This window comes from Xenopus tropicalis, chromosome 3, assembly GCF_000004195.4.
Source record: "Xenopus tropicalis strain Nigerian chromosome 3, UCB_Xtro_10.0, whole genome shotgun sequence".
NCBI classification, from domain to species: domain Eukaryota; kingdom Metazoa; phylum Chordata; class Amphibia; order Anura; family Pipidae; genus Xenopus; species Xenopus tropicalis.
In genome coordinates, this window is record NC_030679.2 from 68,301,774 (window position 1) to 68,317,368 (window position 15,595).

General features: G+C 35.3%; 1 protein-coding gene across 1 annotated transcript in view; it reads left to right on the forward strand.

Annotated features, from left to right (window-relative positions):
* The window catches only part of capza2 (capping actin protein of muscle Z-line subunit alpha 2), a 13,575-nt gene extending 3,429 nt beyond the window's left edge, over window positions 1-10,146 (forward strand). The window contains 9 exon segments of the mRNA NM_001017254.2: window positions 3,481-3,544; window positions 4,095-4,146; window positions 4,414-4,477; window positions 4,603-4,809; window positions 5,951-6,030; window positions 7,122-7,200; window positions 8,161-8,232; window positions 9,319-9,381; window positions 9,894-10,146. Of these exon segments, the coding sequence (NP_001017254.1) occupies window positions 3,481-3,544; window positions 4,095-4,146; window positions 4,414-4,477; window positions 4,603-4,809; window positions 5,951-6,030; window positions 7,122-7,200; window positions 8,161-8,232; window positions 9,319-9,381; window positions 9,894-10,034 (822 nt within the window). The 3' untranslated portion in view covers window positions 10,035-10,146.
* Window positions 10,147-15,595: the final 5,449 nt, after the last annotated feature.

Here is a 15,595-nt window from a genome sequence, read left to right on the forward strand (position 1 = left end):
GTTGTTCCTAAGAAATTGTACCCCCAGTGACTCTAGCTTTCTTTATCATTAAACTACAAGTAACAATTGGCTTACTGCTAGCAGAGTGGGATGCTTGACCTCTCTATATCTAGTAGCCATTCTATTTATGAGTCCCAGGAAATGTCACACTTTAAGCCATTTAGCCTCTGCAAACTGCAATTTCCAAAATCTATACCAAAAGTAAATGTGTCAGTTTCTAATAAAAGTTTCACCACTAGTAAATGTTGCCCATCTGACAGAATGCATAAAAACCATACAGAAATTGCTTACCCATCATCTGTATTTTGCACAATGTCCCCTGAATCACTCAAAAGAACTGGGCCCTGTAACAGAATACAAGGATGACAAATACAGTGAGTAGTGCGATTGGGGCTTAAGGTGGCCATACACAGGCCGATTCTAGCTGCCGATATTGGTCCTTTAGACTGAGACTAATAGATGCAGAAAGTCAAAACAACTTTTGTTTCTATCTTTAGCTAACAAAATAAAATTATTTACTCTGGGTATACTATGCATATCGGCAGGTAAGTGCTAACTCACACTGTTTGTAATACACTGTTGATAAAGTGTCTCTGTATCAATTAACTTTGCCAACAAAAATGAGGCAGATCACAACTAGAAAACTGCCCAAACTGCAAAACCATGTCCCAGTTGCACAGAGTGTGCTTATTATCCCCTGCCATCCCTATCTATAACTTGGTTTCATGGAATAGGCCAGGGGTCCCCAACCTTTCTTACCCGTGAGCCACAGTCAAATGTAAAAAGACTTTGAGAGCAACACAAGCATCATAAAAGTTCATGGAGATGCCAAATAAGGGCTACGATTGGCTATTAGGCAGCTTCTATGCACACTATCAGCTTACTGGAGGCTTTATTTGGTAGTAAATCTTGTTTTTATTCAACCAAAACTTGCCACCAAGTCAGGAATTCAAAAAATATCTATCTGGTTTGGGGACACTGAGAGCAACATCCAAGGGGTTGGGGAGCAACATGTTTCTCCTGAGCTACTTGGTTGGGGTTCACTGGAATAGGCAATAGACTATTGAAACCCAAATGTGTAAAGCAGTTCTTTCCTCGTATTTACCTTACACCAACATATTGCTAAAACACGCACTTCAGGGCAAACCTGAAATAGGAATCTAAATAAGAGAATGTGTTTTACTCATACATTAGATAAAATGCATTTATAGCTGAGTTGCTAACTTTAAGTATAAATTTATTTTAACTGAGGATAAAACCAGAAGCACCAAATTAAAAAATACGAAAGCACTCACCAGAGCTGGTAATGTAGTCGTAGCCTAGTTTAAACATGGTTACTGATCTAAAAGTGGCCATACACATTCAGATTTCAGTCTTCTTCTGATGAACTTTCAGTAATTTCAATAATACTTTTAAATGCAACAATCTAAAACTAACATTCAGATTAAAATTGTAGGATAAAGTCCTAAAAATAACAAATCAGAGGATGTTGTGAACTTAAAATTTTACGAAAGTGACTTCCCAGTAATGCATTGTAGGTCACCCAAGGATATCGTAAGATACACAGTACTTGCATACATTTTATAGTTATCCAAACCGATCGCTATCACACATGATCTGAAAATCACAAGAAACAATTAGTGCGTGTATGGCCAGCTTTACACCACTGGTAGTTCTTATTCTAAAAGCATCTTGTGTACAGCTCTCTTTGTATATTGCTGTGTCTGGTTCTATGGGTGTATGGCAGCATTTTCTAATAAATGTCCGTATAAGAGAAGCCCTTAAACTTTTGCTGGTTTAGACAATATTTTTTTTAGGTGTCCTGCATTAATAGGAGTCTAAAGGCACAAGCAGTGTGCTTATTTTGCAAATATAGAGCAAAATAAGCTATGCCGCAATATACTTTTATTTTTTCTGTACTGAAAATCCAACCACTGCTTTTCTTCTGCAGCTCTTGACTGCTGAGCTTGAAAGCCTGGTATTTGCAGTAATAAAAGGCACTAAGTTTGCCCAGGAACAATAACCTATTGCAACCAATGAGATGTTTGCTTTTAAACAGGTGACCAGTAAATACTTCCTGCTGATTGGTTGCTATGGGTTACTGCTCCTGGGCAACCTTAGTGCTTTTACTACATAACTCCCAAAAAATCAAACCAGTGAAAATAGAATATTTGTGTGAATTGCAAAACTTTAAAAAAAAAAAAAAAAAAACTACTCCTTTGAGGTCTTCAGGGACTAATGACAACTGAATGTTGTATATCGGAAATTGATAAGCAGGAAAAGACAGTTATAAGCACCTCGTGCTGTAGTAGCTATTAATAGAACAAAGCAATATGGACACTTGCAGCAATAGGGTATAAGGCATGGTTAAAAGTCTCTTGTCTAGTCTTGCCTGGTTCTATATTTCTTTTGTTTTTGTTTGTGTTGTGCTTTAAATATCGTTGCAGCAACAAAATCTCCCAGCATGTGTAATTATTCATTGATTATGGGTTTTATTTATGCATGACTGATAGGAAATTATTTATATGTTGTTAAATTATAGAGTACATTTTCTGTATTTGAAATGCAGAATATTTTTATGTGACTGTGAGTTAGAATACACTTGTATGGGGATGCATTTCCTTTTTTGGTTATTTTCGTTTAGTTTCATGAGGCTTGGACTGTTTAGGGCAGAAAGAGGAAGTCATAACTCTTCCTGACCTTCGTTAGATGGGTTAGGCGTGGTGCACACTAGGCATGGCCTGGCTGCAGAGCTCTCACTTTAATGCATCTTTGTAGCTGTTGCTTTTTCTATTCCATGTTTTAAACATTTAGGGTGTATTTTAGCTGAACTCTTCTATTCATTTTACTATGTATGCTTGATCCTGCATGTTGTGTTTTATAATTCTATATAGTGCTTATACATTAACACAGCTCTTTACGGAGAGATTATTTATTCTTTTTTCCCTATCCTAATGGAAGTGTGGTTAAATCTGGCCTGCTGCAGGCAACAAATCTTCCCAAAATGCTTTTTGCCACCAGAGATTCATTTTATTGCCTGTGGGAAAGAATTCAGGGGATATTTGTCACCCAGATTTAACCTTAGGCAACAAATCTCCCTGTGTGCCATCACACTAATTAGTGTCTTTACCCTGATGTGCTGAATTTTACCAATGCAGCCAATCAGATCTTCATTTTCTTTGTATTTTCAGTATGTTTTTATACAACATAAAGTATAATGAATGGTTGTTTTTGGAATCTGCATCTATGTTTGTATATTCCACTCAAATATATGTAATGTAATAACTTTAAACATTTGCTTTCACTCTGTGGCTGTGATCTCTGATCAGGAGCATTCTCACTGGCATGACATTATGTAGGGCATGTATTTGTAAGTAAAAGCTAGATTATAAATAGGAAAAAAATGTCCATGGATGTGTCTGTTTATTTAGAGGTATATATTTATGTTTTTTGTTTTATTCATTTCTGCCCCTGACTTAGGTTCGTGTAGCAGCAAAGTTTATCATCCATGCTCCACCAGGAGAGTTTAATGAAGTGTTTAATGGTAAGTAAACTGGGAAATACGTCCTCCCATTTTAAAAAAGCTTACAGATATTTGCATGTGGAACTAGTAATGTAAACATTTATATAGTGCTGAAATATTTTGTAGTACAGAGATTATGCATCATTCGCTGCTCTAATGCATCTTACAGTCGCTGCCACTTAACCTGCCTCTGTGTCAATATTCAATTTATTTTTACATGTATAAACACATAAACAGTTATCACAATTTAAAAAAAAAAAAGTGGATATTATGTCCACTGCTATTATCTGCAGTTTAGGCTCATGGCATAGGGGGCATAAATGTTCTCAGAATTCAGATAAAACATCACAAACCACTCCTTGATAAGCACAAATGGGTTTTCTAACAATTACAAGACATGACCTGACAGCATTTTAGTCAGTAGCTTTCAACAATTTTTGCTCTGCTAATTTCCCAGCAGAGGGTAGCAACTTTCACAATGCCCCACCTACCATTGCATTTAAATGTGCTATGTTACATCTCTGAATTTTGTTTGCAAAATATTCTTATAATACTTGTGTTTTTCAAACAGATGTACGGTTGCTTCTTAACAATGATAACTTACTCAGGGAAGGTGCTGCTCAGTAAGTCTGAAATATTTCCCTTGTTTCTCTCCTAATTGCTAGGGGCAATTAGTGACCTGTGTGAAATATTATATTACACTGACCTTCCTTCATTAATAAGAAAACCAATCATACATATATATTATAGTCTATAAATATAATGTAAAGGTGATTTGCATTCCAATTTCTGTATTTCTTAAACATTGTTGAAATCTATATTTCAAGAAGGATGGTCAGTTTCTGAAACCATTTTATGTAATATTCACAAAATTATTATGTTGTCTTTAGTGCATTTGCTCAGTACAACTTGGATCAGTTCACTCCAGTAAAAATTGATGGCTATGATGAACAGGTATGTTTGTCATATTTATAGTGTGACTATTCATTTTTCGCATAATGAAATGTACCACATATAACTACTATATGAAGCATTTTATTTTACTGTTTTCTTTGTTCATTTTCCCCTGTTTCGTGTAGGTATTAATAACAGAACATGGTGACCTTGGCAATGGGAGGTTTTTGGACCCAAAAAGTAAGATTTCTTTTAAGTTTGATCACCTAAGAAAAGAGGCAAGTGATCCTAGGCCTTCCGATGGAGAAAATGCAATTGAATCATGGAGGAACACAGTGGACACTGCTGTAAGATCCTATGTGAAAGAACATTATCCAAATGGAGTTTGCACTGTAAGTCTGCCTATTCTTCAACTCTTAAACTAATTTCATAGCCCAAAGCACATAGTAGAGATGCAAGCATAGAGAACATTATACTACTTCTTTTGCTTTTTTTTTTTTTTAGGCACTGCACTTTTGTTTGTGGTTTCGGTTTCCAGTCATTGGTTTTAATGATGTGACCCTAGGGCCAAAGGCTGGAAGTTTCTTTGTTGAAGGACCTCAAACAATTTTTTCTTTTTATTATTTTTTATGTAGCTAATGGAAACATTGAGACAGTAGCATATAATTATAATTAACTGTCTCTTTTAAGAGATAGTAAAAATGTTACTTTTTTTGCACTTGTGTTGCATACCTATAAATATTTCAATTCTTCCCTTTTCAGGCTTAAAGGAACAGTAACACCAAAAAAATAGTGTACAAATGTTATTACAATATAATTTACAGCAATTCAAGCTACGGTGCTCATCTGCTATGTGATATATTAGTAGCATTTCTGTACTAGCAACAATAGATTATAATACTTTACTTTAAAACATTTTCATTTTTTGGTTTGATTCTTTAACCACCACCAGTGAATGAGAGGTATCAAAATTCAGCTTTTAAAGAAGTACATTAAACAGTAGGGGAAAATCAAATTATTTTTTAAATTGTATGTTGCTAGTGGCCCTGTTCTAAGCAACTTTCTCAGCTGTTTACTAGTTTTGTCTATTTTTCAGTTATTTTTAGTGTTCCTATTCAATCTATATCCAGCTCTCAGCTGAAATGCTTAAAAAAGGTTGTCAGGGTCACCAAAACAATTAATTCAGTTTTTTTTTTCTCTTTTGTTTTGTTGCTTTTATTTCAGCCCCTCTCCTAATGATACTCCAACTGCTGCGTATTATTGCAAGGGCAATTCAGCCCTACCAAACAGATAGCACTTGAAATTTCAAGAATGGCAGCACTAAAATGATTAGAATTTTATTATTTCAAAGACAATTAAAATGAACACTAATTGCAACATTGCAATTCTGTTGACTATCTATACAAACAGTTAATCTTAACGTGACCACCACATTAAGCTTGCTATACACAGATCTGCTGCATTTAATTCATTTGAGCCGTTACATATTTTTCTCAAGTTAGCATTTAAAATTAATTTTATTTCTCTGTTCAGGTGTATGGTAAAACCATTGATGGACAACAAACCATTATTGCATGTATAGAGAGCCATCAGTTTCAAGCTAAAAACTTCTGGTAAGTTGCTTTATTGTAAAATGTTCAAGTTTAAACCTTTTGAATTTTAAAATCTTGACGGACGTTAATTTCTTCTGTAGATTTGTCTTATTGAAATACTAAATGGTGAATGTATCTTACTTTTGGACTTCTTTAAACTCTTCTAGTGAGCTTGCCAAAGAATAAATGTTTGCCTGAATTAGCCACCCAGGTTTATTGTTTATAAGTTCTTTGTTGCATTTGTCCCATTTCAGATATCCAGGAGGGACATAATAAATGGGGAGCTTCTTTGTAAATGGAAGTGTGGCCCGCTAGAGAGCTACCCAAAATCTGTCAATATTGGTATTTCACACACACAATTTAGCAGAGCGATTTTGTCCCCTTTAACTGTTTTAGGGGCTGTGCCAAGGTGAAGAAGTGCAGAGTTTGTGCCATGATAGTTTTGTGTCCTTGGCTTGTTACAGACATCTCTGGTGCTGCAAACCGATAACACCAGGTTGCTGGAAATGCCCTTTTCTGGGATTGAAAATAGACAAGCTCATTCAATGCTTTAAATTTTGGGAACTTAGAATGCAAGATTTAGCACCTTTGAAACAATATTTACAATTAGATCAGCAGTTATAGTATTTTCTTTTTCTCCGGAATCTTTGTTTTATGTATGCCTATATATAATATATAGCACCATTTGTACCTTTTATTGCCATTGTATTTCCTTAAGCCTTAAATCAACAGTATTGTATCTTCACTATGAAGCTGACCACATGCTTAAATGTCTGCTTGTTTGGCAAGGTCAACAAATCATCAGCTATTTGCCTGGTTTGGCTACCCATGTATTGGGGCAGATTGAGCTGATCTGAACCTGCATAATCAGCAACCCATTGGAAGTTCCCAGAACTGTTTAATTTCTACCCTAGTTCTTTTCTTTTGGGAAGCATTACTCTTCTCAGATTTCTGTCAAGTAACAAAGATTTCCGTCTGTTATTTGACTGCTTTCACAGAATCTTGCAGTTTGGGAAATTAAGGGGGAAATTGTATTTAATTCAAATATTTAAAATTTAAACTCGTATGTGTTGTGTGTATATAAAATGTTATGTTTCTCTTTTCTTGAAAAGGAATGGACGTTGGAGGTCAGAATGGAAATTTACAATAACGCCATCGACTACAAAAGTGTTCGGCATTTTAAAAATTCAGGTAAAGTTGTGCTATGTAATGAAAGGGGGTATAGATATGGTATCTACAAACAAAAATGCTTAGGACCTGGTGCTTTTTGGACAAGGATAACCATAATAATTCCATATTACTACTGGAATATATTTAAAATAAAGATAATAGGATTGCTTTGTCAGCAATATGAATTTTTGCAATTTAGTTACTGTTTTATTACAGAAAAATTAGGAAGCTCACCTTCCCATAATTCAGATGTTTCTGGAAAACAAGTTAAGGGATGCCATACCTGTATCATCAAATAGTTTAAAAAAACCTGCTTTGCAGTACTGTGAAAGCATTTAAAAAAAAGTTTTTATGTCCTCTTATTCAGTTAGACCTAGCGAATTGAAGGAAAGCCAAAAGCTTTATCTGGTCAACGAGAGACTATGCTTAGAATTGTCCCTTATTTATTTAAATGGCAATCGGCCTGGTCATGGGGACAAGGTGAATACTGGATGAAAAGTTTGACTGCCGCTGACCTACTATTGCACAGTACGGGTTGATTAACGTCACAGTCAACAGTATTGTGGAGACCAATATTTCAGCCTGAATTCAGGCTGAAAAAGAAACAACCGATACCACCCGTGCAGGCTTCCATTGATTTTAACGGCAACTGCCTGCCACTGCCCAAAAAACATTGGAATCTTCTTTATTAGGCTCAAATCCACCTGTATGGAGGGAGACAAGTGTTTGCTATTAAATGCAATGTAGTTTCTATGCTTATGTAGAAAAGCATGTGTAACATTAGCCACAGACAACTAAAGTAACCTGTAAACCATGACTCTGACTCAGCTAAGTCCTGTACACACTGCAAAGTCCAGTATTCATATACTACAAAGAAGCTGACCTAGCTCTGAAAAAAGATTTAATGATTTTAAATATCCATGTATCTGCATACTTTTTATTATCTCTTGAAATATTAATGTGTGTATTGTGGCTTTATAGGTTCATTATTATGAAGATGGTAATGTCCAGCTTGTGAGCCATAAAGACATAGAAGAGTCATTAACTGTTTCTGTAAGTGGATGCACTTTTTTCTGTCTTATAACAGTTTAATAACCATGTTTGAACTGGGAAATGACAGAATGTCTAATTTCTTGCTATAGCTGTTTATTCATTGTAATGCTTTCTTAACATATATTTACATATGCTACAACTAAGTAGGCTAGTAACCTTATTGGTCTGGACCTTATTGACTTTAATGATATAATGCAAAAGAGCCTCTGGACTCCTTGGGGAGGAGGCCATAAAATTTGCACGAGGGGCTGGATCTGACCCCTGGTTTTCACTTGACCTGATTAAAAAAAAGCAGTGTAAATACTCTAACGCTGAAACCAAAAATCAGCAGTTGGCAAACTACACAGTTTTCTGACGCTTTTGTGGGTTTTCACTCAACTTTTTACACATGATGAAATTTGCAGAGCAGGAGAAGTGAAATTTAAAGTACATTTAATATGATAAAGGTAAATGAGTAATATTTTAAAGGTAAATGATGCAAGTGAAACCCAAAAAACAATTTTTGCCTATTAAAAGAAAACATAATTCTAAGCAACTTTCCAATATGAATTTATTACAAATGTTAAGTGCTTTAAAATTATTTGCAAATGTAATTTCTATTGAAAGCAGCATTTGATGCTGTTATGATTTTAAACAAAGTTGCAAAAGCCAGTCTCCAGCAAGACAGGTCTGTCATTCTACTGATTTATGTTACATTGTTTCAAAAGTCAGATCAGTGCAGAAAATGGAAAATCATTTGCAGATACTGCTTTTAATAGCAATAATATATACAAGTAACTTAAAAACCATTCCAAATTTGTAATGAATATATTGCAAGGTTTGTTTTTTGATTAAAACAATATACAAAAATAATGTTTAGCACTAGCCCTATGCATTGAATGTTAAATACCTGTTTAAATCCATTCTTCTAAACAGCTAAATTCCAAGCCTGACAGTTGTAAAACAAATATACTTTAAAACCACAAGAATTAAGAAATAATCTGATTCCATATTGTCATAGAATGATGCAGTCTACATCATAGCAAAAGTTGAAGTATGCCTTTAATTTCTATATACCCTTAACTTTAACACCATTTTTCCTTTTAGAATGAGGTCCAGACTGCTAAGGAGTTCATTAAAATTGTAGAGGATGCTGAAAATGAGTACCAGGTATGTATATTCAGCAACAACAAAGGAGGCATTATTTTAGGTGTATGTCATATAAAATAGCTGGGAAGGGCATTGATTGAAATTTATGAGATGAAAAGGGCTGCTACTAATATTTTAAACGTAAATGATGCAAGTCAAAGACATGGAAATGTTACTCCAGTAGGACTGTGGAGCCCTTCAGCAGCCTGAGGGCATAAAAATCCCTTACAGGACCACATACAGACTTGGTTAACATTTAAGTAGCACCTGCTTGAATATTGCAGTTCTGGGTGCTCTAGCATTTAATTGGCCATCATAGCACTCACTACAACTTGTAAATCTTAGGGATGTACATGGTCTCCCTAGAGTGCTTAATGTACAACTAGTATAATCTCTGTTCAGGTCACTACTTGCCTTGTAACGTAGTCTGCTACTTATTACATATAAAACATATTTTGATAAAACATTGATTTGCAATATTAAAATCAAACTGTAGGCAGTATGTTCTAAACATTGCTTCTTTATTCCCGCAGACTGCAATCAGTGAAAATTACCAGACTATGTCTGACACTACTTTTAAAGCCTTACGTCGGCAGCTGCCAGTGACACGCACCAAGATCGACTGGAACAAGATTCTTAGTTACAAAATTGGAAAAGAAATGCAAAATGCCTAGGATAAACATTGCATGGCTGAAACATTTTTAGTGTTTTTGCATCAAAATTATTGCAAAAAAGTATTTGGATCTGCCAAATTGCAGCATGGCCTTTTGCTTAAAAAAAGGAAATTACTGCAATTAAAATAATTTGGCTACAGCACAAAATTAACCCAATCAAATTTTTGATTTCTTTTTTTTGGGGCTTGGTATATCTGCTTTTTCTCCCTTTTACAAACTTAGGTTTTAGAACACTCTAATCTGCTTTGATTTTACATAAGAGACTGTAAAGGTATGGAGCAAACCAAATGTATGATTTTGTAAGTGAGAGGAGAGATCATATCTGCCACAAAAGTCTGGTTTCAGCTTTTTGGGTGTCAGGCGGGTATGAAGCTCTCATTTTGATAGGTTTCTTTAAGTGACAACCAGAGATTTTCCCTAATGTATTTTTTGGGGGACTTCCTCTGCCCTGGCATATGTAAAACCAGCACTTTTAGTCTGATGGCACATGGAGCACTGTCCAACCATTTGAAAATGACCCAGATATGTCCCCTGCCTCCTCATATTGAGTTGAATGAGATAGCGCCAGTACTGAGAGGACTGTTAATGGTGGTACTGGCTCTGTTAGGCATATCCCATTCAGGTCAATCTGAAAAAGCACCTTGTGTGCCATCAGTTTTATTATTTAGTCACCTAAACAGTCTAATCAAAACATGAAAAGCAGATGGCTCAGGTTAGAAGCTGCTTTGGCACAATGGTTAAAAGTTAAATCTGTTAATTTTGGTAACTGTATGAACCTGCTGTCAAGAGAGAGACCTAGCTCTAATACTATTTGGGGATTTTTGTCAGCCATTGCTTGATAATATGTACCGCTTTGTTCCTGTGATAACAATGTAAATTGGCTTGAAATCCATTTGCCCTTAATTTCTTAATCTTATTATACAGCCTCCAATGTATTATAACAAGGCAAACTGTAATATATATGTAATCCTGTACTCATCATGTCTGTCAGTTTATTTTTTTTCTGCAGTTAAAATGTACTAAAATTCAGTGTTACATTAAAATGCAGATTTTCTATCATAAGTGGCACTTGCTTGGCAGAACTCCATTTATCACTTCAATAAAAACAAGTTGTAAATAGAAAAAATCCTACATACTCTCATCCCAGATAAACCTGTAGTAAAGTATAGGGAGCAATGTGCAGATAAAAATCATTGCATGTATTGTGGTATCTATTTATAAAGCTACAAAATATTGCAGTGCTGTACAATAAATGGATGTATACAATTAACATTCAGATTTACATACAAGAGCATCCAATAACTGAGTACTTTGATTTATCACCAATTCTTACAAGCGATCGGCTAATAGATTTACATGCAGCTCTTAGCAAACCATATATTTTGCCTGTTAATATATCAGAACTAATATATACAGAACTTTCTGTTTGGATTATAGGAGCTGACAGACCTCCCTGTTTAACAAACATCTGTTTCATAAAGAATTCTTTGATTTAATTGAATGACATATGTATTGCTAGATATTGCATCAAAGGCTGAATATTTATTTGCTAAAGGTCAGTGTAAGAATAACCGATCAGTCTACATAAGTTTTAAGCTGCTTAGCTTAGGGTGATGGGACATGGGGTGCATTGTTGCCTGTGGGAAGTCTCTTTTTCCCATAGCCTATAAAACATTCAAAAATAACTTCATACTGGAAATTATGTTAAGTTACTTCTGGTGAAACACATCAGCGGTACAATCCTACAAAGTGTTTTAAATGATTATGCGATTTATATACTTTTCCTGCAGAAATTTACATTAAGGCCAGTAAAAAGATATTTTCAGGTACTTTGTTGCCAGCGGCAAATCACCTCTCCTGCAGACAGCAAAGTGTCTGTGTGCTAATATCTACCTATTTGTGGTAAGCTGTTGTTCCCAAAAGAACCAACCACATCAGGGTTTGTTACTGGATGCTGAAAAGACTTGCCTAGAGAAGTATTTGTAGAATCTTCATATAGAGTTCTATAGTGTATTTAAATGGAAGTGGTATAATCGGGGGTTTATTATCCAACATATGAAGTTCCAATATACAATATGGCTCATCTCACTCATTTAGGGAATTATGATAATGCATTAATTTATCAAATGAACCATGTCTCTTGTGTGAGAGCTTCAAATTTGAATAAATAATGTTCCGCTTCAGTGCTAAACAGTTATATTTTTATGTTTAGTGATGTCGTTGTATTCTATGAGATGTAGATGTGTGGGACCCTGGCTGTCATAACCTTTCAGGCTTATCTGTGATAATCTGCCTCTGTAACCAAGCAATAACTAAACTTTTTTTAAAAAATCTACACGAGATGTGCCACAGCTTTTTCTGAAGAGTTACAAAGTTATACAGTATTAAATATATAGAAGTACAAGACATACATAAATGCACAAGGCATTTAATTTAGAATAAGTATACCTAATACACTTCTGGTATATCTGGGGTACTATGTATTAACCCTTTAAGTGCCACAGGACATAGAATCTACGTCCTGAGTATAAAAGTACCTTAGTGCCACAGGACGTAGATTCTACCTCCTGCTGCACTTCTGGGTTTGGGAGCGGAGGAGCGGCTTTTCAAGCGACCCCAGGTAAGTTCCACATACACACACAATCACACACTTATTACATTAGTACACACATACATTTTTGGGGGGGTTCCACACATTCACAACACTTATAGCACTTACGCGCACATAAAACACATTTTACCTAGTGTACACACACACACATGTAATTTTGTAACTTTTATCGCGTCGTTTTTATTCTTTTACATTACATTAACATTTATTTATAAAGCGCCAACATATTCCGCAGCGCTGTACAATAAGTGGGTTCATACATTGGACATACAGAGTAACATATAAAGCAATCAATAACCGATACAAGAGGTGAAGAGGGCCCTGCCCAAAAGAGCTTACAATCAACAAATTCTTGCCTGAAAAAGTGGTTTATTGCCATTGCGGATAGCGTATTCACTAACCGCACTGCGCAATACATTTTGTGTACTATTTTGTTGTTTTTACTAAATTTTCTGTGATTTTGGTGCATTTTTAGGTATTTTATTGCATTTTTGGCCATTTTATTACATTTTCAGTTATGCATAGTTGTTGTTCGCTTGACTTTGTCTGTAAAACTTATTTGCCCAAGCCAAAATACTCAAAACTGTTATTCTGACCACAGATATTTCTAGGCAAAAAAAAAAACTTTGATTTTAGTGATTTTTTTATTTTATTTTTAGTAATTTTATTGCATTTCACATTGTTCTTTGCTACTTGTCTTTGTACATGGACATTTTGTCTGCTGTATTTCAATTTGGCTTCCTCTGCACATAGTTTGGTAAATCTATGCATAGTGGGCATGAAACTGTTCAGTAGACCCCTGGAGTTCATATTTAGAATGTTTTATGTTGATACGGTACAAAATGTGGGGTACATAATGGGGCAACATGCAAGCTTTGTGAGGATTTTCAGAAATGTCACAAAAACCATTCTGTTTAGCATAGCTTGGTAGTTTGCAGTAGAAAGTTGTATTTACCCATTTTTGTTTTGTCAGAATGTGTACTTTCGGATAATATATGGTTTTCTAGCGACTCTGTTAGGGGGTCTTATGACACATAATACACATACCAGGTGCAAAAATTGCATGAGCGTCTTATGTGAAAATTCATATGCATTATTTTTATTTGGGTGCCCCTGTATGGCACGTAGTTTGGCCAATATATGCATATAGGGCATCAAACGGTTCAGTAGACCCCTGGCGTTCATATTTAGAAAGTTTTAAGTTGATACGTTACAAATTGTGGGGGTACTTAATGTGGTAAAATGCAAGCTTTGTGACGATTTTCAGAAATGTCATAAAAACCATTCTGTTTAGCATAGCTTTGTAGTTTTGTAGTTTGCAGTAGAAAGATGTATTTTTTTGTCGGAATGTGTACTTTTGGAAAATGTAGTTTTCTAGGGTCTCCTTACTGTTAGGGGGTCTTATGGAACATAATGCACATGCAAGTAGCTTATATTGCAGTGTATTCACTTTGTATGCACTAACTTCCTTCTGGGGTCTCTAAATGCCACATACATCGGTGATCCTATGCACAATGGGCATCAAACTGTTCAGTGGACCCTTGGCTTTCATATTTAGGATGTGTTTTCTTGGTACCTAATGTTATGTGGGAGATACAGTATGATGCTTGAAAGTGGAAGCTTTGAGGCGATTTTTCAGAATTTTCATAATTATTTACAGAAACTGCTAAATTCAGTATTGCTGTTGGTACTTAGGAGTTGGAAGACATAGTTACCCATTTCAGATTTGTCAGAATGGTTTCCTGGGGTAAACCTAATGTTCAGGATTTTTGTCTTTGGAATCTAAAGTATGCCGTATTCTGCTGTAATGCTTTGAAAATTTGGTAATTTACTGCTGGGAGTTTTTGATCTATAAAATTCAGAAATCTCCATAAAACTATACATATCAGGTATTGGCACATTCGAGAGACATGAGGCTATATCATGAAAATAGCATTTTTTTTATTTTTTTTTGTTTCAAAATACACAGGTTCTCCTGAAATAAACGATATATAGTTTGCCTACCTAAACTTCACCTCCCCCTCAGGTAAATGCCCCTAAAATGAGAGAGCACAAAATGTTAAGAAAACGTCTGGCACTGAGGGGAACCGAAATGTGAAATTCTGCTGGCACTTAAAGGGTTAAGCCTATATCATACAGTACGTAGTTTCTGGGGGGGTATTAAATTGAACAGTCTTAACTATCTCATGTTTTGCATGTTGGCAATGGACTATGATCATTCTTTATGTGACAACAACAGTTGATGTTGGATGCTGTGCAAACCGTTTCCTGCAGCTAAATCAAATATTGATGGGTAACCAGATTATATTGTTGTGGATTAATTTTAGTGAGCTACTTATATCTCTTTGTTTTTAACAGATGCACCAGAGCCATTTGTTAACAAAAAGTGTTCTAATAAATTCCTATATTAGGAATTCTTATAAATTGGAATTTTGTGGCCCTTATACAAGGACTGTTTAAGACCGCCAATTTGCAAGAACTACTGCTCCACCTTAAAGAAGAACTAAACTTAACAAAGGAATAATAATGCTGCACATTGTGTTTTGGGGTTCAATACCAGTCCAAGGCAACCACAGCCCTTTAGCAGGAAGGATCTGTGCCTCTTAAAGTGCCCCCAGTAGCTCCCCATCTTTTCTGCTGATTCACTGTACATGCTCTGTCACTTACTAAGCTTAGGGACTGAAGCACAATACAGTATACTGTGTATATAGAATATAAATGTCACAATATAAGGTAAATAATATTTCCATTACATGGCAGCTCAGAAACAAGTGAAATTACTATCAGAATTTAATAATCAGCCCTGTAGCATCAGTGTTTATGACATGTGAACTTAATTTTCTGCTTGATTATTTGCATTGGCCCCTAAGCTTTGTTTCTCAAGCGCTGCCCAGAGCTCACTTATTATCTCACTTATTATCAGCTTCTTATCTCTCTAACCGTTCATTCA